Source organism: Amblyomma maculatum, chromosome 10, assembly GCF_055883805.1.
Source record: "Amblyomma maculatum isolate TAMU_Amacu chromosome 10, ASM5588380v1, whole genome shotgun sequence".
Classification (NCBI taxonomy): Eukaryota; Metazoa; Arthropoda; class Arachnida; order Ixodida; family Ixodidae; genus Amblyomma; species Amblyomma maculatum.
Window position 1 is genome coordinate 12,029,464 of NC_139353.1, and position 27,953 is coordinate 12,057,416.

General features: G+C 44.4%; 1 protein-coding gene and 1 long non-coding RNA gene across 4 annotated transcripts in view; one reads left to right on the forward strand and one right to left on the reverse strand.

Moving 5' to 3' along the window:
* Positions 1–27,834, forward strand: LOC146175606 (uncharacterized). 3 transcript variants are annotated; one of them, XM_084582000.1, is made up of 4 exons: positions 19,692–20,007; positions 23,520–23,562; positions 26,361–26,388; positions 26,481–27,834. In XM_084582000.1, the coding sequence occupies exons 1-4, from the start codon at positions 19,966–19,968 to the stop codon at positions 26,539–26,541; spliced, it is 174 nt and encodes a 57-aa protein (XP_084438126.1). In that variant the 5' UTR covers positions 19,692–19,965; the 3' UTR covers positions 26,542–27,834. The 3 variants fall into 3 exon arrangements, with proteins under 3 accessions (XP_084438125.1, XP_084438126.1, XP_084438124.1); XM_084581999.1 differs by lacking the exons at positions 19,692–20,007; positions 26,361–26,388 and adding an exon at positions 1–64; XM_084581998.1 differs by lacking the exon at positions 26,361–26,388 and having other exon boundaries at positions 19,705–20,007.
* The window catches only part of LOC146175605 (uncharacterized), an 85,355-nt gene that overhangs the window by 17,197 nt on the left and 40,205 nt on the right, over positions 1–27,953 (reverse strand). The gene's annotated exons all lie outside the window — the stretch shown is intronic.

The following is a 27,953-nucleotide window of genomic DNA, read 5'->3' on the forward strand; positions in this document are numbered from 1 at the left end:
TTAGGAAAATGAAAAGGGTACCGTGCATCATGCTTTTGGGACTGCTTCCTGCCTGCATTGTGCGGTGAGTATGCAAATCCAGCTCACGGCGTCAACGGGTACATTTCAAGGCATCTAACGCGTTGTAGTTCGTCTGTGAAGACTCAGAAAAACTAAAGTATTCGCTAATCAGAGGAAACAAATATGTTTTGTATTATTGTAGGTCATATAAAGGGGATGATGTCTTAAGAAGGTTCATATTGTCACGACTCAAGCCACAGAGAGCCGTGAAGGTACACGTAGGCGAAGACCCGAGAATAGTGTCTGCTTCTAGTTCCTATAACAACGGTCATCACCAGAGCGCCTCTCGAGCCAACAACCGCTTCGTCGTCGGCGGCACCAAACATGGCAATCGCGCGGCGCTAGGCAAGTGGCATTATCCCCCCCCTCCCCCCCCCCCCCCCCCCCGTGTAAGAAAAACATCGTCCCGATGACAAGGTGAGAGGAGAAAAAAAAGTGTGAGGTGAACTGTACAGGAACTCAAGGTCTCACTTGCAGGAAGCGTCAATGTTACGAAACGGGACGTTGACACAGCGCTCAGTCACGCGAAAAGTACGGCGTTAAGCGCACCACATGCACAATTTCAGACCACTGACGCCGAACACTGACGGTCGCAGTTCCATCTGGAATAACTTCGTAATTAACGCTGTTTAAGCGGCGCAGGACTTTATAGGGTCCGAAATACCGGGGAAGAAGTTTCTCGCACAAGCCTTTGTGGCATACGGAGGTCCACGCGTTCGACGTCGGGGCTAATCGAGCGGTGCGGCGGTGGAAGCTTTGCGGCGAATCGGTGTGCGGCGGCCTCGCCCCTAAAGGTCTCCGGAGCTAGTGGCTCGAGGAACCATGGTGTCCAACGGTATACCGTGACCCAGAGGGCGAAGAGCGACGAGGCGAAGGCGAGCGCAACTCAAGACGAGGAGAATGCGGCAGACTACGCTGGCGGGTGACGTAATCGGCGATGTCCTGAGGCCGCTGACCAGGCCGTGGACAAGGGCTGTCGGGAGAAAGTCCTCTAAGGCTCACCTGGCGATAAGGGCACCGCCGGTAGAGGTGACCGGCCTCGCCACAGTGGTAGCAGAGAGGGCGGTTATCTGGAGCGCGCCACAGATCAGTCTTCCGGGGCGCTTGGCGCCGATCTGCCCAGAGGGGCAGCGGTTCCACAGCGTGCACAGCGACCTGAGGTGGCGTGTAAGGCGAAGGGTAGGAAGCAGGGCTGGGCGGCATGTGACATCAGCATATGTCATCGGCTGGGTGAGGCCCGGGGGTTCTGGTGAAATGACTGCACTTATCGGTGGCTTGAGTGCGTTCTGGACATCCTCACGGATGACGCTGGCCAGAGAAGCCGCGCCAGGAGTAAATGTCCCATGAAGTTGCTGGAGCTCCTCGCGAACCACAGTGCGAATGAGGTCGCGAAGGGAGCTCAGATCTGAGATATAATAATAATAATAATTGTAAAAATAATAATAATTAATAATATTATTATTCCATAATCTTTATTTAGATTAGGTTGTCGGGAAAGGAAGGAGAATTAAGAGGCCTACTTTTGAGTTTAGGCTAAGAAATTGTGGACGCCCAGACCTAACTAGGTCAAGATCATATTTGCATATAAAAACTGCGGATTGCAAAGCGGGTGTTGAAGAGGCTATCGCTGGCACACTCACAGCTTTCGCTCTATCACGAGGTTCAAGCCATGCTTAAACACCACAGTTTTTAATGAAAAAAACCTTTAATGGCTCATGCTCGCTGCCGCGATCGTGTCCAACTGTCCATAGCGCTTTAGTTTGATGACGTCGTCAGTGGTGTAGTATTTCGTACCTTTAAATTAATAATGACGTCATCAGTGGTACTCTATGCTGTACCTAGAAATAACGGATGACGGGGTGTATTATGGCGTGCCTTGTGATTAATTATTTCATCAGAGGTTTAATATGTCATACACTTGAAAATGATGAGTCATCAGTGGTATAGTATGCAGTACCTTGAAATAAATTTTGCTTCATCAGTGGTGTAGTATGCCGTAAATTGAAATTAACGATAGAACCCTAGCTAGTCAGGCTGTTTGGCAATACTGTTAGAGGAACTAGAGGGTATCAAATGGGATATCATATTGCTCAGCGAGGTTAGGAGGCTGAATGAGGCATATACTGGATTGAAGGACGCGCATGTACTGTGTTATCGAGGTTTTCTAGACAGACGAGAACTTGGAGTAGGTTTCCTTGTCAATAGGAAAATAGGTGGTAGTATTGATGAATGCTATAGCATGAACGAGAGGGTTGCAGGCATCGTAATTAAGCTTAATAAGTGATATAAACTGAAGGTTGTACAGGCCTATGCACCTACATGTAGTTATGATGACCAGACAGTCGAAAGCGTCTACGAAGATGTAGAATTGGCAATGGCGAAAGTAAAAACACAGTTTACTGTTCTGATGGGCGACTTCAGTGCCAAAGTGGCCAGAAAGCAAATTGGAGACCAGGCAATGGTCGACCATGGCACTGGGCTAAGGCATAGCAGGGGAGGTATTAGTTGAGTTTTCTGAGCGAAATAACTTGCAAATAAATCATGAATACTTTCTTCAGCAAACGCAAAAACCGGATGTGGACATGGAAAAGCTCTAGCAGGGAGACTAAGAATGAAATTGACTTTATACTCTGTTCTAACCTTGAAATTGTGCAGCATTTAGAGCTAAGCGGAAATGTTAGAATGTCTCGAATTAATTCGGATTTGAAGTGGGAACGGAACAGACTAGTGAGGAAGAAGTCCATCAACGAATTAGCGGTAAGGGGAATAGTAGAAGAATTCAGGCTCTCCCTGCAGAGTAGACATCCAGTGCTCACCGAGGAAGCCCAACTTAGCTTAGAATCAATGAACAACAATTTCAAACATCCTTACTGAGTGCGCAGTAAAAATAAGCGGTGGAATTGTTATAGATGATAATGATAAACTGTCCAAGGAGACGAATGGTTTGATTGAGAAACGCCAAATTGCGAAAGCCTCCTTCTCAACAGACCGGAAAGAACTGGCGGACAAAGCTAATCAATAAGTGCGAGGTGGCCGACATAAAGAAGTATAATTCAGAAAAACTTCTTGTTGTTGGACTAACTTGATGCATTGATGCATAACTTGTTGTTACTGACGAGTTACGCACACATAAAAGGCAAGCACAGGACGAGAACGAAGGAAATTTGTTCTCTTCCTGTGTTTTTCTTTTATGTGTGCGCACCTCATTAACAACAAGGAAATATAATATGGGGAAAATTAAGCAAGTTCAAAAGAATGGTCGAAATTAGGTATAGGCAAAAATCAGACCTATGCACTGAGGGACAAGGCGGGCAATGTCATCACTAATATGGACAAGATAATCAAGGTAGCCGAGGAGTCCTATACGGACATCTACAGTAGCTAAAGTAGGCAGGACAGAAATGTAATTGGCTGTAGTGAAGAGAAATGAGACGTTACGCCAGTAACGAAGCACGAGTTTAAGAAAGCCTTAAGGCTGAACCACATGGCAGCGTTTCTTCGGCGCCGCGTCGGCGTCGCGGATATCGGCGTCGCCGGAGGTGCAATTCTGGCCCTTGAAGCGAGACGACGCTGAAAGACGCAGGTATCTGGAGGGGCCAGATCTCAGCGTCGACGCCGAAAATTATTCGCAGGTGGGGACCAACGACAAGCCACGCATGGGCAGCTGCGGCACCAACCGCCACAGGCTCAACTCGTTTCCGCGGAAGCAACAGCTCCTCTTTTTGTCCGCGTGCATGCCTGCGCCTTTTGATGCCCTTGCCTCCCCCACCCTCCCCAGTAAGTTCCCGCCGTCGCTGAATAGGACGATTTTAGCTACAAACGGGGGACAATTGTTCGAACGTCCAGGATTCTCCCACGCCTTGCCTTGCAGACGCCAGTTCGTACGCCGTCATATGTTTGGTCGCCCTTTCCGGCGCGCGCCGAGCGACGACGCTCATAGACGAGACGCTGACGAGACGCCGAAGAAGCGCTGCCATGTGGTCGGGCCTTTAGAAGCTATGAAAAGGGGGAACACAGCTGGGCAGAGTCAGGTAACGAAATTTGTTGAAAGATGGAGAGGATATCGTGCTATAAAAACTGGCCACCCTGTATATGCTATGCCTGATGACATCGAAAGTACCAGATTCATGGAAAAACGCTAAAATTATCTTAATTCATAAGAAAGGAGACGCTGAGGACTTTAAAGATTACAGACAAATCAGCTTAATATCCGTTACGTACACTATATTTGGTTAGGCAATCGCTAATAGGATCACGAGAACCTTCGACTTTAATCAACCAAAGGATCAAGTAGGATTTCAGAGAGGGTACTCGACTCTCGATCACATCCACACTATCAATCAGGCAGCCCCTATACGCAGCATTCAATGACTATGAGAAAGCATTTTACTCGGTCGAAACCTTAGCTGTCATGCAGGCATGGCGAAATCGGGTGTAGGTGAGCTATATGTGAAAGCACTGGAAGATATCTATGGTTGCTATCTATGGTTGAAGGGGAAATATTCTCTTTGTTTGAGAAATAGTGTGGCGCGTGTTTGTTTTTTTTTAACATTTTATTGAAGTTCCTTCAGTCACTTGCAGAAGTGAGACATCATACACCAGCTAAATGCGCTTTCCATTTCAGGGCTATGTACGCGAACCAATACCAGGTTCTTTGTGGAGGCCCGGTAAGACGGCCAATTAATTTTCAGCTGTGCATCTCTGTGAAAAGAATGAAGTAAACTAACTTACTAACTTCAGTCTCTACACGGCAGTTGTAATAAGCCCACCGCTAGATCATAACTTTCATAACTTCAGAGGAGGAGGTGAAGCAGGATGCAGTTTAGGGCCATGTGAGCTTGTTTCCCAGATTGCCGGATTTTTAAAATATATGTTATGTGTGTATGTATAAACTGATGCTTCCTGGGCAGCTCTGTGTGATCATACTATTAGCATTAAATTGTCGATGGCGTTTGACATGCGTTGCCTTGTGTGCTCTAATAAAATCCGCTTCCTAACTAAAATTGACCGTAGGCGATTACTGAAAATGTCGGCCTCGGCTTTGCTTTTGGAAGTAGTTGAAACCATTTTTTTTTTTCCTTTGTATGAGTTACCATTTCGGGTAAACCTGAACTTTAGGAGGCAACGATTGAAAGCAAGAAGAGGAGAACAATGTTTAGTTAGGCATATGTCGCAATTCGCTGCGCTGAGATGACGCTAGCTTACGTGAAGACACAATCGAGTGGCGACGCCTAGTACTCGTTATCATAACAATTAAAGATAATGCAAATCTAATGACTTTCTTTTGGTTGGTTTCAACTCTGTTTCGGGTTGGTTATAACGGTTTCAGATGATAATAGCATTTTCAACCATAATGGTCGGATCAGTGTCTTATATGAGCATTATTTAGTGTCTCGGCGATAATTAACCAGCGTACGACGTAAACAGCCTGCTTCTTGCAGCAGCGCTTCAGTAGCAGAACTATTGTTATTTTACCAAGACAAGTTAGTGGTAAAAATGTGGCCATATAAAAATTAGAAAGCTCGTTGAAGACGACTGTCATTAAATTCGTGGTGGTTGGTAGATAGAGATGTTCTGTTACGATAATTAAAAAATAAGAGGGTCTCTTAAATGTTTCTTAAGAGGAAAATGGCCAAAGCCTACCCTCCCTGTCCTATAATTTGCTTCCATCGTTAGCCTCTTGTCGGCATTCGTTGCAGTGCTACATATAGTTATAATTGGTTTACAGGAAAGGAAAGGCGCAGTATCTGTCACTTTCTCCGGCAAGTGCGAGTTTGAACGGTACACCATCATTCCTGTCGCGTGGCGCTCCTTGGCGCGCGTTCAAGTGTGGCATTCCAGATGGCAGCGACGCATCCCGCCTTGGCCATTCAGAACGCCGCAAAAGCAGGATACACTTTGTCCACGACAGCATGAGACATTAAAGGCTTTCGCTCTCTCTTCTGTCCGCACGAGGCAGCGGAGGTGGCTCAGCTACAGAACCATTAGCAGACCCGTGCATTTTCTTTTCCTACTTCCTACAACCACAACAACAACAACAATGTGGACGTTTGGGCTTGTTTGTACTTGACAGCAAAAAAGTTTAGCCCACATCTCAATGAGGACGGGAGAACAATTGACAGGGGGAGGGAGGAGGGTGGCTGATCCTGGCCCTGATGGGGCTGAGATAGGTAGGTCACCACCGCGTGCGGCGGGGGCTAGCCTGCCGCCGAATTGGTATTGTTTGTAGGCCGTCATTGCAACCACCACCGCTTCGGTGGTGGACGACGGCTGTTGGAGCGCGCGTCTTTCTCTCCTTCTTCTTTATCTTTCTTCTCTATTTGCTCTTCTGTCCGCATGAGGAAGCGGAGGTGGCTCAGCTACAGAGCCAGTAGCAGGCCCGTGCATTTTCTTTTCCTTCTTCCTACGGCAACAACAGCAACAACAGTAATGGACACTAGAGCGCTTTTCTTGGTTTAACGTCCTTGCTCGTTTATGCTTACGCTAAGCTTATTCGGGACATAACATTATTACCAAAATATATTTTTATTTTTCATGTCTTTCAGCCGCCGAAAAATTGGAAAATCCGACGTATGAATATTTAAGGCATGCATCATCGAGAGGAAATAAAATATTCCTATATAACACACAGCCACCGGCGTACAGTGGGATGTTAGCTGAAATCTAGCTGGACAAATGCGGAGGAGGATAAGGACGGATCTTTACGAAACACCTGATGATATATTCACTATTCGAGAATAGACTGAGGTATAGCTTACAATTTGAGAGCGTTGAGACAAAAAAAGAAAATTACTAGAGACGTAGCGACTAAATAGTGAAAGGCGAAAGCCTGAGAAGTCTCATCTTGTCTAGCGTTCCTTCCATCTGCAATCCCATACTTGAACGCTCGCCAAGGAACTCCACGCGACTGCCGCTGCAAAAGTGGGACACACTTCCTCCACGACAGTATGAGCCATTAAAGGTTCTCGCCTTCAAAAAAACAGTTCAGTAAATGAGGGTTGTTATAAACGGCATTAAATAAGATAGTTATTTCGAACGAAGCACGGTATCTGTCCTTGAAAAATCTATGAATTAGTGTCGATCAGAAATCTCTTACTTAGTTCTGAACTCGACAAGTTGTGTTTATGTGGTCAATCTCTGTGTGAATGCATCCTGATTATAAGAGATACCATATTTTGTTTGTAGAATATTTTATTCAGTATCTTGAAAAAATAGAGTTTAAGATATCGGTAAGTAGTTATAAAGATATTTCTTATCACCTGACTGGTGCAATGCAAGCGGGTGGAATGTTTTTTGACTGAAGCAAGTAATTAAGGGAAAATTATAGACAGTTGGTTTGATGTCTATAATGCGTAGCGAGCAAAAAAAAGTTTAGGATTTCTTCAGGTCTTTTTCTTTTATAAACATGTGTTAGATTTCGGGCCCCTTCTCTAACAACTAAGATGTCACTTTTAATGCACGTTGAATGGGCGCTACAAAAAAAAATTAGCTGTGGTACAGCTCGTGGTTAAACTTGGAGTTACGCGAGAGCAATCTGCGTGGTTATACGCTTAGGTTTCGCCTTGAAAGTAAAGACACGGCTTTTGCACATTCTAGTTCAATTTATTTCTGCTTTATTTATGCCATAGGGGAATCCCTTCACGTATGAGCATCCCTTACCTGCCGTCGTTGACCATTGTCATTCGGGTGTAGACTTCTAGTGGTATGACATCGTCCCCACGTAGAAATTCGGGGCACACATCCGTCACAACGTTCGAGCACCTTGTCTCCTAGCAACTCGCTGTTGTCGTCAGTCTCTACCAACTACTGAGTTATCTGTCTTCTTTTCCTTGTTGCTATTGTTCTTCTTCTTCTTCTTTTATCTCCTTCTCTTCCGTCTTATTCTTTTTTTCCTTCTTTTCCTTCTTGTTATTTTCTTCCTCTTCTACTTCTTCTTCGTCTTCTTGTCCTCCTCCTCCTCCTTCCTCTTCTTCTTCTTCTTGTACTCCTTCTCCTCTTCGTCTTTTTGTAGCGAGGGCTACATTGGCCACAGACAGTCTCGCCACTTCTCCGTGCCTGTCAGTGCCTGTCCGAAGAACGCAGAAATAAGAAAAAGAAGTCGTGGAAGGTGGTAGCTGGCAGGTACGTAACATGGCCGAGCACTAACTGGACGTAGCGTATCCTGACATTACGTTTGACAACACTGCCAACTCGGGCCTCTCTTTTCATATGGGAGGGTATTTTCACAATAAGCCTGCCAAAACCCTTGCAGTAACGTTATTCCTAGGCCACGCAGGCACGTTAATACAGCTCGATTAACGTGGGGTTTTATATGTTTGCTCGAAGCTTACGCTATCGCGTCATCGGAAGGTGGAAGTGAAAAGAGAGAGAAAGAGGTGCCGTAGTGAAGGACTTTGGACCACCGCGCGGTAGAGGCTTTCGCCTCATCGCACTTTATTTATGATATAGTGGGTACTTTTCAGCATTAAAGTTGGAACCACACAGTAAACTATTATGTTCAAATACCATGTCTTTGCTTTCAATCCGAATCTAAGCGTAGCTATGCAGATAGCTCTCGCGTAACTCTAGATTTAACCACAAGCTAAACCGCCAGCTAATTTTTTTTCTTCTTTTTCTTCTTATTTCTTCGCACTTCGGACAGCAACGGCGAAATGGCGAGACCGTGGCAAATGTAGCTCTCGGTGCAAAAGGAATTGCACGATTATTGAGAGTGAAAATTAAATGCAATACACGTGGAAGTCGTCAGAATTTACTCGTCGATCGCTAGTGACTCAATTGCTCTAAGAGCAGGGAGCACAGGGGTCGTCAAGGGGTTTAAATGTACCCCATAAATTGCGATTTTAACAAACTTCACAGTTGCATACAACAAGAAAAGTTTGGTGTTGGTTTTGGTTTTGTGGGGTTTAGCGTCCCAAAGCGACTAAGGCTATGAGAGACGCCGTAGTGGAGGACTCCGGAAATTTCGACCACCTGGGGTTCTTTAACGTGCACTGACATCGCACAGTACATGGACGCCACTCCGTTTCACCTCCATCGAAAGGCAACCGCCGAGGCTGGGTTCGAACCCGGGTTCTCCGGCACAGTGGTTGGGCGTCTTACCACTGCACCAGCCCGGCGGTGCGATATTTAGTTGACTTCAATTTTACACATAATAGTTCGCCTTCTGCTTCACTGAGCCTAGATATCTGTAAGTGATTTTAAGGAATTTTTAATCTTCTGTGCCAGTGAACCCGACATGAGAAGTGTAGCATATCTCTACTAATGCTAGCATTTTCATTTTTCTATTTCCATGGGAATTAAGTGTCCGGTACACATATTAGAGTACCTTCAAGATACGCCACAAAAGCACTCGCTTACTCAACTAGTCATGCTAAGTGTTTCAAAGTGTCGAGCGCATAAGCCAATGCATCAGTAGTTACGAGCCAAATACGCCAAAGCATATAATTGTGGGCAGTAAAAAATAGTTTGGCAATGCCAAATTTCCTGTTCTAATAAATGTTTTTTTCCCGTTAAAGAATTTAGATTTTCGAGGCGACAGCCATCAAAATTCGACGCCAAGTTTGGCGGTGAATCGCAGTGTAGAAAAGCATCAAACATTCGTACCTAGAAAGAAATCTTGAAAGAACTACATTTTTCTTGCAAAAATGGCGGCTGTTTTAGCACAATTATCTATTTTCCAAGGTGCAAAATAAAGCAAGATCTCATTTCTGTTAAACCTTCTTTATCAGAATGCGGTGGTCCATGTCACATATGGTTGCCTTTGCGGAGATCTATGACAGACATATTATGTTCGAGGGACCTCACTGTTACATGGAAAGGATTATTGTAGGCTTACACTAGTTATAAAGCACAGAATATTTCTTTTAGAACTGTACATGACAATTGTACTTATTTTTATGAATTTTCAGTGCAACCCCAGTTCAAGCGAGCATTACTGTACGATTGGCTGCGTATGTTACCAAAGGGAGGACAACTCACAAATGGGAACCTGCGGGAGCTCCAGTAAACCTATCCCTCAAAGCCATCAGGATCCAGGGCATTCGCAGGCACCTAGACCGAAGCCAGGGCCGTTTCCACAACGTTCATACTCTCATCAAGCACTACCGCCATGGAAACCCGATCTTCCGAAGAGACCGGCTTCACTAGGGTCACGTCCGCTGGCTACAAGGGGAGGATCACCAGGTGCAGGTCCCCAGTTTCAGTCGCCTTCAAGATTACAATCGCCAGGGACGCGCCCGCTGCCTCAAATTCCACCCATTGCAAGTGCACCCCCCCAACGCCCAACAGCGGCATGGCAAAACTCTCAGTCACCACTGCATGCGGGGTCACGACCACATCATCCAGTACGAGGATCGCGAGAAGTAGGCTCACATTCTCTAACACCAGGCTCGCCAGTGAGACGCCCACTTCCTCCATTACCGCAACCTGCAGTTCAATCTAATTCAAGATCAGGATCGCCGGCGGGGGTTACACCGCCTGAAGGGACAGAGGAAAGACCTTATTTGAAAATTATTAAATAGGGCAGCGGGCTTGCTGCGCGAGGGTAAGCTGGTCTTGCAGCTGGTCCCAAGGCGAGTCAAGAAATTTGTGAATTAGGAGGGGGGACGGGGTAATGAGGGAAAATTGTATAGTTGCCGAGCGTTCAGACAGACAGAGAGGTTGTTGCAGTCTTCGGGGCAGTTCGGACATTTAAGCGTGCACTGATGACGGCGTAAATATGCCATAGCCGATGACAAAGCAGGTTAAGTTGAATTGTGATGAACTTTGCATGGGAGAGGAATGTATAAGGTGGAGAGTTGGGAGTGTGGCGATGGAATAGACTGTTTATTTTCTCGTATGGTGTCGCAGTGCATGCTGATTTGTGTCCGATAATCAAGACCCCCAATCCGGACGATGTGTACGGCCAGAGGATTACAAGTGCCCGATGTAAACCTTCTTGGGCGAGATTATCAGTCAGCTCGTTACCCGCTATCCCATGCAATCATAACTGGTGTCGGGAAGAATTAAGTCAGCGCGACTATCAGCTCTTCGCGAAGGTCAGAGGGAAGGCTGCTTGTTTGAATGGCTGTGATAATTACATGAGAATCTGAGTAGATGCTGTATCCATGTGTTTTAAGGGTTATCTTGAGGGAACAATGGGCCTTCAATAAGTCTATTGCCGTTTTTTTTCGTTGTATCCCATCCCAAAATTTTGTGCTGCGAGAGAAATAAAGAGTTTTCATTCATTATTTGTGCCATGCTGCTGATCTGCTACATTAGGAATTATGTATAGTGTGGATTTAGACAGGGGAAGAGGATCGAATAAAAAATACGACTATCAAGGGAATACATTGCAGATAATACATGCCTTGTCGTAGCGGAGGGTCTTGCGTAACTCGATGAAATCGTGAGCTCTGCTGTGTAGGCCCGCCCAAGACAGACAGGTCATGGCAGAGAGTTCTGACAAAATGTGATTCCCTAGAGAAGGTAATGGCAACCCACTCCAGTATTTTCTGCCAAGAAAACCCTATGGCCAGTCACAATAGCATTAATGATAGCTCGCCGGAAGATGAGCCCCCCAGGTTGGAAGGCGTCCCACATGTTACTGGGGATGAACAAAGGGTGATTTCTAGTAGCTCCAGGACGAATGAAGCGGCTGGGCTAAAGTCAAAAGGACGCTCAGCTTTTGATGTCTCGGGAAGCGACCGGACAGTCCGATGTTGCAAGGAAATATATCACATAGCAACATGGAATGTAAGATCTATGACGCAAGGCAAACTGGATGTCGTCAAGCGAGAAATGAACAGATTGAACATTGATATCTTGGGCATCAACAAGCTCAAGTGGACCGGAATGGGAGAATTCAATTCCGGTAACCATTATGTCTTTTATTGTGGGCACGAATCTAGGAGAAGGAATGTGGTCGCTCTCATAGTAAACAGAAGAATGGGCAAAGCAGTGTTAGGGTAAAACCCCCAAAACAACCGAATGAGTTTGCTTCGGATCCAAGATCACCCTTTCAACATAACAGTTATCCAAGTCTATGCACCGACCACTACTTCTCAAGAAGTTGATGTTGAAAGATTTTATGCTGACCTGCAATGCCTTTTAGACCCCACTCCATCATCAGACGTCCTTTTTCTCATAGGCGACTGGAATGCTAAGGTGGGCAGTGAAGAAATATTCGGAATTACAAGCAAGTTCGGTCTTGGTGTGTCAAATGAAGCTGGGCAGAGGCAAGTAGAGTTTTGTAAAGAAAACAACCTGGCCATAGTGAATACTATGGCCAGGTTGAAGTGCAAGGTCGCACAAAAGAGTAATAAGAAGGTACTGAAACTTCTACGGTGCTGGCTCCCAAAAATATCAATCTGCTGCTTTCATTAAATGCCTCCAGAAAGCCATTGCCTTGTTTGTGCATGCAGCAACACTCTTCACCCTCTATAAGCCTTGTGTGTTATCATGGTGAACCCACCGGTTTAATTATATAGGCTCACGAGCTCTACATAACAGCAACCTTTACCGTAAAATCTACTGTTATGAACCAGTTAATCAATCGCTCCTATTTCAAACACAATACAGCGACATGGCAAATGTCTGATACATGATTAGACAAGCTTTGCCGCATTTGCCAATAATTCAGAAATAGCTCTTAAACCCAACGCTTCCAGCTAACTAGATGCATGACAAGTTGAAGTGTGATTAGGAGGCAGAAGCGTTTCGCAGGGTTAATATCGGGGCTATCAGCGCTGTTTCAGAATTCGCACTAATTCATATACTAATATCAAAGAGCATTTTGTTGCTATTACTGTGCATGTCACTTTCACAGATATGCTCATACACTACGAGCGACGTTCTGAATATAAGAAACGATTAAATACACGTACTATTACACTAAATCGCAAACAAATCATACGACTGTTTAGTTTTAGCGTTACTGAGAAAAGAAACAAATAAATGAGAGCTAATATATATGTTTAATATATCGCAGCCACAATTCTTGAAAACGTACCGTCTAAGTAACAAATGAAGCAAAAAAAAAAAGCAAAAAAGCAAGAAAAAGCAACATTTTTCACACGCATGAGAAAAAGATATACATACGGGGTTCCAGATATCGCAACACACTGCAAAAGCAATACGATCGTTTCAAACGGGCGACGCTATTAAATTTCTTTGGGTATAGTTGAGTACCCCAGAGTGGTTTCGAAGCCTCAAGCACTGCACAGAATTCACAGTAAAGGGGAATGTCCCTAACACAATTCACACCTTAGTAATGCGTTGAAAAACTTGTATTTTAATACTACACTGAGTTACGCCGTCCACGCTAGCCGACGACGAAGGGTGGATGCTGGTGCAAGCAGTCTGTTTCTCTTCCCTGCCATATACATAGGTCTGCTGCACGGACACCCCTTGCAGGGAAAGTGGTGTGCTTTTGTCCTCACCACCAGAGCAAATCTCCATCCTCGTTTCTTCAGTTTCCTAATAACTTACTAGCACACAGCAGAGCAGTGTCAACCGTCGACGTGATTAGGCCTAAAGCCTCATATTTTCGCTGCTTCCTCGCTTGCTGTGAGGAAATGGGGACCGAAATGTCCAAACAGGTGTACCCGCAACACGCACTGTACACTCGTCCGTCCATGATAACAAGCGTGCACCGGCCATTTCAGCTGGCAAATCTTTCCGTCGTAAAAGAAGAACTAAAATCCTACGAGTACGAAAAAACACGGGTCACATCAGAAAGAGGCTGGCAAGCTACGTCGCTATGTCATGTAGTTGGTCCCTAGATGCGGCTCAATTTTCCCCGACCATTATTTTTTCGTCCCCGGAGTACAGACATGGCCTTCTGATCTATAGGTGGCAATGGTCTACATGGATTTCTCAACACAGGAGCTTCTCAGAAGGCTCCAGACCGCTATAGCATCATACCCTTAAGACGGAGCTTATGTGTCCTCTAAATTTTTCGGTTAAGTGTTCCTCCTCAGATATGTGTGCCTATTTAAGGTCTACATGGATTTCTCAACACAGGAGCTTCTCAGAAGGCTCCAGACCGCTATAGCATCATACCCTTAAGACGGAGCTTATGTGTCCTCTTAATTTTTCGGTTTAGTGTTCCTTCTCAGATATGTGTGCTTATTTAAACGCTTTCGATGACCGTTCTAGCCCACTGTTCCTGTCGCTTCCAGCGTTTTGCGTAGAGGACAGATCTGCAGTGTCAATCAAAGAAGAAGGCCAATAAAAATACGCCGAAATAAACTCCTGAAAGAGAAGCAAAGCAGTAGGTTTGGAGTAACTTCCCCGCTGCCTTACGCGCCTCTGAAGAACGGGAGGCTCTACTCCCTCGCCAAACGTAGCCGGCTAGCATGACGCTCTGTTCGTTCACGGTAATAACTCGCTCACAGTATAATTACTTGGTTGAGTGTTTCTCCAGTGTGTGCAGGGACACTGATGCGAAGCCAGATATTAGCGTTACGAACGAGTGCCATGTTCTGCAAAAGTTTCATGCGCCGGCAGTTTCATCGCTACTGTCAACGCTGAAAGCACGCAAACACAATACATATCTTCCTCTCTACAAGACCAGAGCAACAAAGCAGAGACAATTGGACGATAACGGGATAATGTGAAAAATTGTTCAAATGTATGCTTGACCAATGCGCTTTGAGAGCGTGGCTCTACTCTTCCCTTTGCAATTCCCGAGGTAATTCGCTTACGCGTTCGACCTTGAGCCGCATAAGGGGGCTTAGCTCGAGTGTTCCCCACGCCACTGTCCGCTCTTGGTGTCCCTCGCTCCACTCACTACAGAAAGCAGTACAGAAGAAAACGTGCGCTAGCCTCGTGGCAGAGACCGACAAAAACGACCGACACGTAGCTTATACCCTCCGGGACACAAATCGCTCTCGAAGGCGCAGCAGGTCACGAGGCGAAAATTACAGACACATTCTTTCCGAAATCCTGTCACCTACGCCTATGCATATCCTGCATTATACACCCCATATTGTAAATTATGCCAACAGAGGGCCAACCTAGACCACATACTGTGGGCCACGAGATAGCCCTCCGCGGGATCTGCAGCTCTCCACATGCGAGCAGTGGGAGGCCGCTATGCTCAGTTCCGACCCGCAAATCCAACTCAGGGCCATCGAGCGTGCAACCCAGGTCGCCAGAGCCCAAGGACCCCTGGCCACCTAGAGCGGTAGCCCCTGCTGCCTGACTTCTTCCTCGTCAAATAAATGCTTATCCTCTTTGAAATTTATTTATGGAGAAGAAACGTAAACGAAACTGCAGGCAACTTCTCGGCTTCAACAAACTTTGAGCCCCCTATTGTCAAGTTAGTGACATCTCGGTGGCTAGAGGTCGAAGCCTTCGCCCTTCCGACGCTAACAGGTTGGTTAAACTAGGTTAAACAAATCAGCTAAAACATCCTCACATTGGCTGCATCGAGGGATCCGTGGCTCCGTGGTTTCAGTACTCAAGGCACGCCCTGTGCACGCGGCCTAGTTCCACGGTGGGTGTGCATATGCAAATCGTAGCACACTACGCTCTAACCGTTTGCTGGCACACGTGTTCTGTATAGACAACGTGGCCGCCGCTGCGAAAGCATGGAACAATAGTCATTCAAACTTTTTTTTTTCTTTTCGTATTGTTGCATTTGAGAAATTCAGAAGCAGCCGTGAAGAAGGCGCTTGAGAAAAAAAAAAAAAAGGAACGATCCCAGTCAATGTGGGCTTGAAACGTGGACCTTCTCGCATTTTTTCAGGCACTTGCAGTCTGCAAACTAGCCGGAAAAAAATAATCAGTTCCCAAAACCTATGCTGATTATCGAAGCAATCTGCACAATCGTGGATCGAATGAGATAACATAAAAAGTGATTTGCGATTTGCTTTGCTCTGACGTAGCAAAGTGTATCACAATGCTTCACGTCGCTTCCGCATTGCGAACGTGCCTTGGGGTAAAGCAAAAACAGTCCGGTAAAGCTACCTGGCGATGTAGAGACAGGATGAAAAAAATTATTTCATTGCTTCCTCTTTGTGCGCATATAGACGAAGTGATGCTATTCGGTTTGCAATTTGGGAACTGAAAAGCCTGTGGCGGTGGTTTCAAAACAAGATTAGAGGGTTCTATTTGAATGTTTTGTTTTGTTTCTCATCACAGCGGCTCTCTGGCGTATGCACGTTTTTTGATCGCCTGGGGAAGTGTTTCCCACCGAAACGGCTGGTCTGAATGCTGGGATGTAAAAATTTGACAAAAAGAGAGACGTTAATTTTCTGCGACGTCCTCCGAAATCATCAATGAGTTGGACCATAGCCAAAAGAGGCTGCACTTGTTTCTGAGATAATCAGTTTACTCAAAACGAGTAAAAACAAACAGGGTCATGGACACTTCTTTGTGCACAGCGACGTATGGGATGAATTCAGAATCGCTCCGGGTCTCTTTCTCTTCGCAGGCTTGCATCTTGCTTTTATTTCCTTTCCTTCCAGCACCTTCACGCAGAGCTTTGCAGCAATAGCAGGCCAGATTTTAATTTTCCGGCCAGCCTCTCTGCCTTTCCTTTCAATACATCCATCCATCTATCTATCTTGCAACAGACTTCTCCTTTTTTTTTTTTTTTAAGCGACAGACTTAGGTAGTCCATGAGGCACCTAATCTAAAGTCGGAAGCTGTGAGCAAAATGGGACCTCTAGTTGTGGTCCCACTCATAGGATCACAAAAGCCACAGTATTAATTGATGGAAATGAGATGTAAAGTTAAAGAGTTAATTAAAGAATAATAAGGCACTTTAAAACTAAAAATAATAAAAAAGTAATGAATAAATATAAAGAAAGAAAAACTAAAAACTAAAAGTAAGATTTAAATAAATTGAAGAACAGTAAAATAGTAAAGAAACCTAAATAAAAATAAATAAAATAAAAATAATGAGAAATATAAATAAAGCAAACGTTTTGGATGTCCAAAAAGCAACGAAACGCAGGAGCTCATAACACAACTAGGTACAGAACTGGCCATGCTTTCGCATTTCCGCTTGTAATACTTATATGTGCATCCGCTACATTTTTGGGTAAAGTATTTGCCGAAAATGGCAATTTTCTTGTCTTGTAAGAGTATTTTTCTGCTTTGTACGAGTATTTCGCACCAAGCTGTAGGGAGGTGGTAAATGGCTTCTGTTTTATTTATTTGTTTATTTATTGACAAACATTGTGCAACTATCCGGTGCGCCGTAGTTTAAACAGTTCTCTCAAACCCGCCCGAGGACGTTCAACACCAGCTCGTGCAAGCTGACCCGGAAGTTATTTGTGCCGCTCTCTTTGTCAGCGGCTCCTGGCTACCTTCAGCGGGACTGATGAGCATGACGTAGGAGAATGGCTCACACCTTACGAACGGCCAGATGCGACTTCAAGGACCAGGATAACGATACGAAGCTCAACAATGCTATTTTGGAGCGCAGCTCTTTGACGGCCGTTTCTGCGTTACGCGGGCGCCTTGTTTTCCGTCTCCGTCGAAAAGCGGCAGTCGCGTTCGGGATTCAATGCCTCATAGTTTTCTTGTTGCGAAAGTAATGATACGCCAGCCACTTCGCCTCATCAGCGTGGTCCCACCTTCGCCGTGGGGCCAACTGCACGAATGATATTGAGCCAAGAAAAAGAAGAAACCAGAAACCGCTGGCGATAACAACTCGGTATTTGCCACCCTGGTAAAGACCAATAAAAACAGTGAGTTGCCCCCATCGAAAGCTTTCGCTCCACATCCGATTCAGCAGCGCTGAACCTCTATTTATTTTTTTTTTTTTTTTTGCAGAATTAATCCCGCAGTTGTTAAAGAAACGTACGATAGAACGGCAAAGTAAAAAAAAAAAAATAGAACATACAAATCAAAGCACATTCTAGAGTGTACGAGCGTGCACTTATGGAGTCTTCTGTTCAGCAGAAAGGCAAGTGTTTGCGAGCTACCACCTCAATAAGAAATCCTTCCCGCCATAGTTTTTAATTTGCAGTAGTGTTATAAGAGTTGGAATAAATGTCGGAAGCGCCCTGATATTGCTATGAAGAGATTTGGAATCTTGGGCGTGCCATAACTGCTGACCTCTAGGATAAGACCAAAAGCCTGCTGTGGCCTGAACAAAAATGCAGGAGGAAGCTATAGCCTCGCCTTTAAGATCTGAATGCGCTAGGCTTATCGGGTCTTCTTCGCGGTTCCGCCTTCTCACTCGCGTCTTATGATTTTGAACATCACAGATATATACTTCTCATCTCATTAACTATGTGCAATGTTCCACAGCGCTGTAAGAAAGCACCCCGGAGAAGGTAGATGGCACTGCATTCATCAACAACGCGTTCCAAAAGTTCTCTTCCGCACATACGATGCGTTCCACTACTTGCGCGCCATCTCTTAAGGTAGCGCCGTACGGTCGCGGTGTTTTTCGTTGAGCGCTGTATGTGGGCGCTAAAATCCCAGGTAAGGAAAGCCGGAGATCAGCCGAAATGTACTTCGCGACTTGCTTAAATATTACGTAAGTAATTACTTTCTTCATAAACGCATTTATTCGCTAGCAGACAGACGTAAATCAGTGTATACACTTCGCCATATTTATTCGAAAAAAAGCAACGCAGTGTTTTGGTGGAGTGGCTGCGCGCCAGCCTCACAATATAAAAAAAAAGAAAAGTTCGATTCGGTAACTGCGCAAGAATTTTCATTTGTTAGATTCCTGGTGATTTTCGCATTGAAACCACAAAGACATCGCCAACGCCGACTGTTTTTTCCGACGCGGCGCTTTCAATGCGACCGAGTTAATGATCTTAAAGCTACCGAATTAATACTCTAAAATGCTGCACATAGGAAATCAATCGTTCAACATTAGTGTTTGAGCCATCTGTCAAGCCGCGCCGAGTTGTGCGTCATTGCCCCAAAAAGTATACTAATTGGGCTGTCTTGGCAGCTTCAAGGAATCTTATATTTAACATTTTCGACGGTCGCCATGCTTTGTCCAATTGACGTAATGATCAAGCAGTGTGTTTGCGTGCATGGAAAGCATCCGCATGCATGACTTTCGTCACGATTATAGAATCACCATGGACGGCTACTTTAGAATAGCAAATAATAGCAAGTAGAAATTATAAGACTGCATTCTTTGGGAAAAGATCTTCTTATCATTTTTAAATAAAGAAGCTGTCGTTGCACGGGCGAGCGTACGAATGATTAAGAGCTAGCAAAGTGATTTATATATTCATCAGTTTTAGGCTTGCCTCCAATATTTTATGTGAATGCTTACATTGAACTGCTTTGATGAAATTTTGCGAGCGCCACCACATAAACTTTTTCTGCACAAACACCAGTACCACAATACAGTTTCTATATACGCCGCTTTTTAGCTTTGCAAGCGAATACTTGTACCTCGCATATCGAAAGACCTCAAATATTTCTGAAAACCTGTACCAGAGATAAGATTCGGAAACGTCGTCATCAGCCATATTGTATACTAACGACCATCGCATTCTGTCTTCTGGAGAAGGTGCGCGCGATTATGCTGCTCATTATTTTGAAGAAATCTCGGCTGCGCCTGACGCTTGATTTCATTATTAGGTGAATACAATAATTTGACGACCTTTATGATGATGCATTAGGATTTTGTCTGTCGTTGAGCAGAACAATTGTATTTCACTTCGCCTGCAGTATATCGCTATTCGTCAAGATTGAAACAATGCACAATATCCTGCTAAGTGTAGCTGTAATTAAAATTATTCGTCGTTTCAGAGAAATATTCAGTATATTCGCAAACATCTATCTAGAGACAGAGCTAACAAAAACGAGATGGTGCCACGCGTAATTTCCCCTCTGCTTTATAAGACCGTATCAATCCATCGGCGTGAATGACAAGAGCAAGAAACGAGTTTCAGTTTGACTTGCACACAGCGTATTTTAGAAGATGAACAGCGCACCATGCGTCATGCTTTTGGGACTACTTTCTGCCTGCATTGTTCGGTGAGTATGCGAATCCAGCTCACGGAATCAACGGGTACATTTCACAAAGCCTAACGCATTGCAGTCCTTGTGTGAAGGGTCCGAAAAGCCCAGATAATATTTTCTAGCTAGAAAAAAAAAAACATATTTCGTATTATTATACGTCATAGAAAGGGTTGATATTTTAAGATGGCTCATATAATACTTATGTAAAAGTAAATCAGTATATTTATTTGTTTTCTTGCCTACTAAGCTTTCCTCCATTCACCAAGTATTTGAGATTAGCACAGTGCCTTTATGTGTTCACGTATAAGTAGGTGCGCTGACTAAAATTTGTGATCGTGGTGTATTACTGCAGATGTATGCAATTCATGCCTAGTGTCCACTGTCAACAGCAGGTGATTTTATTTCAGCTTCTTTAACTCCTAAAATATTCTCGAAACCCATCGTCCAGTAGAACTTAGGTTTTCGAGAACACAGATCTTCTGATCGGCTTGAGAGACCCTTATTCTGAATGAAGCCACGCCATTAACGGTTGACCAAATGAAAAAAAAAATTGCAAAATTGCTGAGGATGCTTAACCTTTTTAAAACTGTGAAGGCGAACACCTACATCTAGTTGGACGTTTCATCAAAATGTTTACATCCTTTATTCACACTTCATCACTGGAAATACTCCCAGCCAGTCAGCACAGGGCATATCATCCGCAAGGAGTTTGGTTGAAGTTTGGTTGGAGTTGGGCACTGAAGGATAGATCTCGTAGGCAACATTGGTCACATGAAGAACAACACGGTAAGGTCCTTTGTATCACGGCGCGTGCTTTTTACAAAGGCCGACACGACGGGTCGGGAGCCACAGCAACACGACAGCCAGGTGCATATTGGACGTCAAGATGGTGGCTGTCGTAACGGCTTTTCTGAGCTTCCTGAGAGGCAGAAATTCGGCAGCGGGCAATTTGACGGGAGGATTCAGCTCGGATAATATGTGTCTTGGGTGTAACTGTGGATGGCATCGGGAGCAGGGAAGCCCGTGATGAAGAGAAGCACTGGATCAGTCCAAAAAGAAGATATAAAGAGGAGTATCCAGCGGTGTCGTGACGAGTGGGGTTATATGCGAAAGTTACAAAAGGTAAGTTCACATCGCAATCGCGATGATCACCTGAGACGTACACAGAGAGAATCTGCATGAGCGTGCGGTTGAAGCGTTCCGTAAGACCGTTGGTCTGGGGTTGGTAAGCTGTACTGAATTTATGGTAGACAGCACATAAATGAAGAAATTTATTTACTACTCTTTCCGGGAAACGGGGACCGCGGTTGCTAATCAGTTGTCGGGAAGCACCACGGTGCAGTATGTCGCCATTCAGCAGGCAGCAAACGAAGAGTTGTGTTGCACGCCTGCAGAAGAATTAAGAAACTCGGGTGACAATGACAGCAATCGTGCTCGTCGGTCGTCGAACTACAAAGACCCGTTCCACTCGTCAGCGCTCACTTTCAAGTCGGCAAAGAAACATCTAGAGAAGGCCACAAAGGTTACTGCAACAACCTGAAATAATGTGGGAACAGGCGTGAGTGTCTACAATAATTCTAGATACGTATCCGCGCCTCTTGCTAGATGAGGAAAACGATAATGCGGATTGGACAGCTTCGAGGGCATGCACAAACAAAACAAAAGTTTCGTGCCATTGCCTGAATCATTCTGCGAGTTACAAGCGAACTGATTGTGTGCGGCTATCGGTAGCAAGAAATAAGTATTACATAAGTTCGTGACAACACAAATATATTTGCTTTCAAGTTTGCGTCGCCGCGGAGGTACAGCCATGGTATAGCTCTGCATTCCTTTCCTCTCCTTGCCACGTGGCGCTTCGTGGGTTACTCGCAAAGATTTTGGGCTATGAAAAAAAAAAAAAAAAAAAAGATGCGAGCAGAAACAGTGAGCTGATAAGGCGCTAATATAAAAAGGTGGATGCAGGATCACGACTGTCACCGTCTAGAACTATGAAGCACGCAGAAAAAAAAAACTGCCTTAGGAACCTTAAGAAAAAAAAAACATATCCGTCGAGGGGTGCTGTATATTCCTCATGACCCCGACCTTTGTACATATAGCCCGGATTGAACATTGGGTTCTATGTGCAGAAAATAACAAAAAAGACTAAATATTGGTACGATATATATGCCACATATAACGCTGAACTTGCTGAAGAAGCAGGATTAAGAATAGGTTATTTTGTGGCAACCTGCGGTACTACAACATTAACAACAGACGAAAGGAAACTTGCTGGCAAGGGTCACTTGAACGGTAGTCGACGGTCTACACCCTGATTCCGCCGTGGAGAGCTCTGCGTATGACGCCTTTCAAAGTGGAAAGTAATATATCGGCAATTTATGATAATAGCGGATATATTAAACCCACGATTCATTATGACAGTATCTCGCAGCTGCCATCTTCCACAACCCGCTCTTGAAAAACGTCTCAAAAGCACATCGTAGCTGTCTCATTTTATAGAATCTTTCATAAAATATCTAGGATTCTAGTACGCCTACTTCTGGGAAAGAGAGCCATGGCTAGCCTTGACCACCTAGTAAAGAGCAGAGACATTACACTGCCAACCAAGATCCGTATAACTCGTGCTATGGTATTTCCAGTTGTGATGTATGGATGCGAGAGTTGGACTGTGAAAAAGGCTGACCGCCGAAGAATTGACGCGTTTGAATTGTGGTGCTGGCGAAGACTCTTAAGAGTTCCTTGGACTGCCAGAAGATCAAATCAGTCGATATTGTCGACCATAAACCCTGACCGCTCATTGGAGGGTCAAATTCTAAAGTTAAAGCTCAGCTACTTTGGTCATCTGATGAGAAGAGAGGAGTCGCTGGAGATTGGAAAGTTGGGAAAGGTTGAGGGTCACCGGAGAAGGGGTAGGCAGCGAACGCGATGGTTAGATGGCATCCTCGAGGCGCTGCAAATTAAGTTATGTGATGTTGGGAAGATAGTGAGAGACCGGAAAGCGTGGCGTGATATGGTTCATAGGGTCACAAAGGGTCGGACACAACTGAACGACTGAACTGAACTGAACTGTACTCTTAGTGATATGAAGGCAGAGGAAAGGTCGGATACATTAAAAAAAGTTGGTATAAGTAGCGCGAGTTAATAGTTTCCAGACATGAGGCCCAACGGCAAAGAATACAGTAACGTCGTAACGGTTGTTTAAATGTTCATATAGGACGAGCTGTGCCCCATCAGCTAGTTCGCCTATTGCCTGCTGGGTGATTTAAGGGATTGCAAAATGCGGTAAACACTTGTAGCTTTCAACAAGCACATGACAACTAACGCGGCCCAGGAAGCTTTTCGTCTTGCTGTGAAGTGCCCATTGTACCTCCTGAAAGAAGCTTTTTTTTTTTTTGAAGGATAGATGTTCTGCTTGCTCTTGCAAAGATGGCGAGGTGCGCGTTTTCTTTTACTTTTTATTGAATTTCTTTCCATAAGTATCTTTCAGAAGCCAGACATCTTATACCGACTTGATGCGCTTTCCATTTCAGGGCTGTGTACAAGAGCCAGGGCCAGGCTTATTGCGAAGCTCTGGTAAGATGAACAATTAATTTTCAGCTAAACATCTTTGGGAATAAAACGAAGCTAACTAATTTACTAACTTCAGCCTCTACACTGCAGTTGAAATAAGCCCCCCACTAGATCACACTCAGGAAGAGGAAGTAGTGCGCGATGGTGATTAGGATTGCGTGGGCGTATTGTTTCCCAGTTTGCCGGATATTTACAATATAGGTTATGTAAGTATAAATCATGTTTCCAAGGCAGCGCTGCATTTCACATGCGCTGCCTCCTTGATATAAATCGCTTTCTGACAAAGTTTAACAGTAGGCGATTGCAGAAAATTTCGGCCTCGGCTTTGATTTAGGAAATGGCGGCCCTGATGATCTCAGCCCTGAAACCAATTTTGTTCTTTGTATGAAATACCATTCGTATAGATCTTAACTCTAGGAGACAGAGTTTGGAAGCAAGAAAAGGAAAACAGGGTGCTTATTTAGGATATGTCGCTCTTCGCTACACTGGGAAGAAGGCGCTAGCTGACGTGAAGACACGAGGGGCGACGGCAAGTACTCGATGTCAAAGCGATCAAGGATAATGCAAATCTAACGGCTTTCTTTTGGGCTGCTTCAACTCTGTTTTTATAACGGTTCCAAATGATAATAGCACATTCAAGTAGAGAGCATATAAGATTCTTATATGAGTACAATTTAGTGTTTCGCCGATAATTAGCAGCGTACGACGCCCATAGCCTAGTTCCTGCAGCAGCGCTTCAGTAGTGGAATCAATGTTCTTTGCCGAAGACAGGTTAGTGGTAAAAATGGGGTCATAATATCTATATTAGTAAGCGCATTGAAGGTGACTATCTTTAAATTCGTAGTGGCAGATAGATAGAGATGTTCTGTTACTATAATACATAGCAAGGTGGAAGTTTGGGCTTGTTAGCGCATTACATGAAAAAATGTTAGGACACACCTAGACGAAGAAGCAGGAAGAACAGTGGACACATAAGAGCTCCTCTGTGCTCATTCTCCGTCCTCATCTATACGTGCCCTAAACGTTTTTCGTGACATAGGAGCGCTATTGCCGGCATTATTCTTTATTTCCCATGTTTCGCACCATCAGGAAAATTGCAAACTCGGACGTATGAATACATAAGGCTCATATGATTGAGAGGGGATAAAATACTATCATATAATGCAAACTCGGGCGTATGAATACATAAGGCTCATATGATTGAGAGGGGATAAAATACTATCATATAACACGCAGCTGCCGGCATACAATGAGATTTTAGGTACAATCTGGCTCCGTAAATCATCAATATGCAGTCAAATAGAAGGGGAATAAGGACAGGTTCTTATGAAGCGTCTGATGACTTATATTCAAGGAATGACTGAATTATAGCTTACAAATTGGAAGCGTTGATAAAAAAACTTGCAAACCAGTTCACTAAACGAGAGTTGTTAAGAATGGCGTTAAATTTAATAGTAGTTTTGAAAGAGACACAGTATCAAAAAGACTTGGAAAAATTATGAATATGGCGTCAACCAGAAATTTCTTAACTAGGTGTGAATTCGACGAGTTTTGTTTCAATGGTCAATAACTGTCTGAATTCCCCCTGAACATTACAGAGAATTTTTTTTTTTCAGGAAATTCCAACTTGTGTTTGTACATTGGTTCCTTCATTATCTTGCAAGAAAAGGAGTTCATGATATCGGCCGTCAGTTTCTTATTTCTTATTACCTGACTGGTGCAATGCAAGCGCTATCGATACCTGATGGAGGGTCTATGACAGAAGCAAGTGATTAATTGGCTGATGTGTTGTCTATTATGCGCAGTGAGCAAGAAAGAGTTTTGGATATCATCAGGTCTCAAAATGTTCTTTTTATCAGTATTTATTGTCAGGTTTGGGCCTCCTTCTCTTGTAAAGGAGATATAGTGTTTGTTACAATCAGTTTAAATGGGCGTCACAGAAACAGAAAATTGCATGATTCTTGAGAGTGAAAATTGAATGCAAACACGCGTTGAAGGCGTCAGAAATTACTGGCGGGTCGTTATCGACTTGCTCAAGCAGGAAAGCGTACATGAGCTCGTCACAAGGCTTAACTGTACCCAAAAAAATTACGGCTTCCAACACACTTGAGAGTTGCAATCTGCAAAGAAAGTATTTAGTTGACGAATTTTATACATACATCTCCCTCTTTCCTTAACTGAAGCTATCAATGTGTAAGAGATCGCACGAAATTTTCGATCTTCTATGCCAGCGAACACAAGAGAAATGTAACATATTTCTATTAATGCTTGTATTTTTTTCCGCTTACATGGAAATGAAATGTTCAATACGCGCAATTGGAATACCTTCAAGATACGCTACAAGAAGACTAGTTCATATCACTGGTCAATGGAAGTGTCACAAAAGTGTCTAACCCATGAGCCATTGCATCAGTAGTTTCGAGCCAAATACGTGAATATGCATAATTGGGCAGCAAATCAAGTGTTTTGCACTGCCACAGCAGGCCTTGATTTCAAACGGTTTTTTCCCGTTAACAAATTCAAAATTCGGAGGCCACGACCGTCAGAATTTGGTGTCATGTTTGGAATTGAATCCCAATATAGCGGAGCATCGGAAATTAGTACATGAACATCTTGCCAGAACTGCATTTTTCTTGCAAAAACGGCGGCTGTGTTAGCGCTTTATCCATTTTCCAATTTGTTGAAATAACACAAGGTCCCGTTACTGTTAAACCTTTTTTGCCATATTACGGTGATGCATATTATATATGGCGACCTTATTTATTAGATTTCGGATATTTGTCATACATATTATGTTCCAGATGGACCTCACTGCCACATGAAAAGGAGGTTTGTAGGTTTTCAGCAGTTGTAAACAACAAACAAAATATTTCCTTTAGAACTGCACATGACAGTTTTACCTATTTTTTGGGAATTTTCAGTGCGACCCCAACACAAATGCGAATCACTGTCGGCCTGGCTGCATCTGTGCTCCAAGAGTAGACAACCCAAAACTGGGGACCTGCGTGAGCCTCAATGCTCCCATCCCTAAAAGGCTGCGGGATCCACGACAATCGCAAACACCTACTCTAAAGCCAGGATCGCTTGCACCACGTCCACACTCTTCTATATCACTGGGGCCATGGAAACCTTCTCTGCCGCCGAGACCGGACTCACAAGGGGCGCACTCGCTGGCCGCAAGTGGAGGGTCACCAGGTGCACGTCCCCAGCATTCATCACCAGACTTTCCAACGAAAAATCCATTGCCTTCTAGATTACAACCACCAAAGTCGCGCCCAATGCCTCAAACCCCACCCATTGAAAGAGCACGCCCACTGCGCACAATACAAGGCAAAACAGAAGCACGGCCAATTATTGAGGTAACAGGACATTTGAGGGCATGGCCACAGCCTCCAGAGCGAGGATCTCAAAGGGCGCGACCATTGCCTCCAACATCAAGCTCTCCGGCTAGACGCCCGCTTTCTACGTTACCAATACCGCAAACTACACTTGAAACAAATTCAAGACCGGGAGCGCCGTCGGCTGTTACATGGCCTGAATATACAGAAAATTCTTATGCGGAAATCAATCGGGGCAGCGGGCTTGCCGCGTGAGAATACGCTGGCCTTGCAGGTGATCCAAGGCGAGCCAAGCAATCTATGAATTAGGAGGTGGGACGAGGTAATGTGTAAAAATTGTATATATAGTTGATGAGCGTTCAAACAGACAGAGAAGTTGCGCGATGATTTGGGCAGTTCGAACATTTAAGCGTGCCCTGACGACGGCATAAATTAATATGCCATAGCCGACGGTAAAAGAGGTCGAGTTGAATTTTGCGTAACTTGGCGTAGTTGAGGAATGGGTAAGGTGGAGAGTTGGGTATGCGGTGATGGAATAGTCAGTTTATTTTCTCGAAGTTTATCGCTGTTCGTGTTGGTGCCCGATAACCAAGGGCCTCCAATCCGGACGTTGTGTATGGCAAAGGGATAACAGGTGCCCGGTGTAAAGCTTCTGGGGCGAGTTAATCAGTCAGCTCGTTACCAGCTATCCCATGCAATCTTAACTGGTGTCATTAAAAATGAAGGCAGTTTGTCCACCAGATCTTCGCGAAGTCAGAAGGATTTTAATGGCTGTCACATTTGCACGAGAATCTGAATGAACGCTTAATGCACGTGTTTTAGGGGTTATCTTGTGGGAACAATGGGCTTCCAAGTAGCATATTTTCACTTTTTCCGTTGTGTTCCCTCTCAAGATTGTATACTGCGATAGAAATAATAAATTTTTATTCATTCTGTATTTGACATCCGGCTCATCTTTGCTGCTGATCTGATGCATTAGGAATTACTTTTAGTGTAGAATTGGACAGGGGGAGGCGATCAAATAAAAAATCACGACTACCAAGGTAATACATTGCA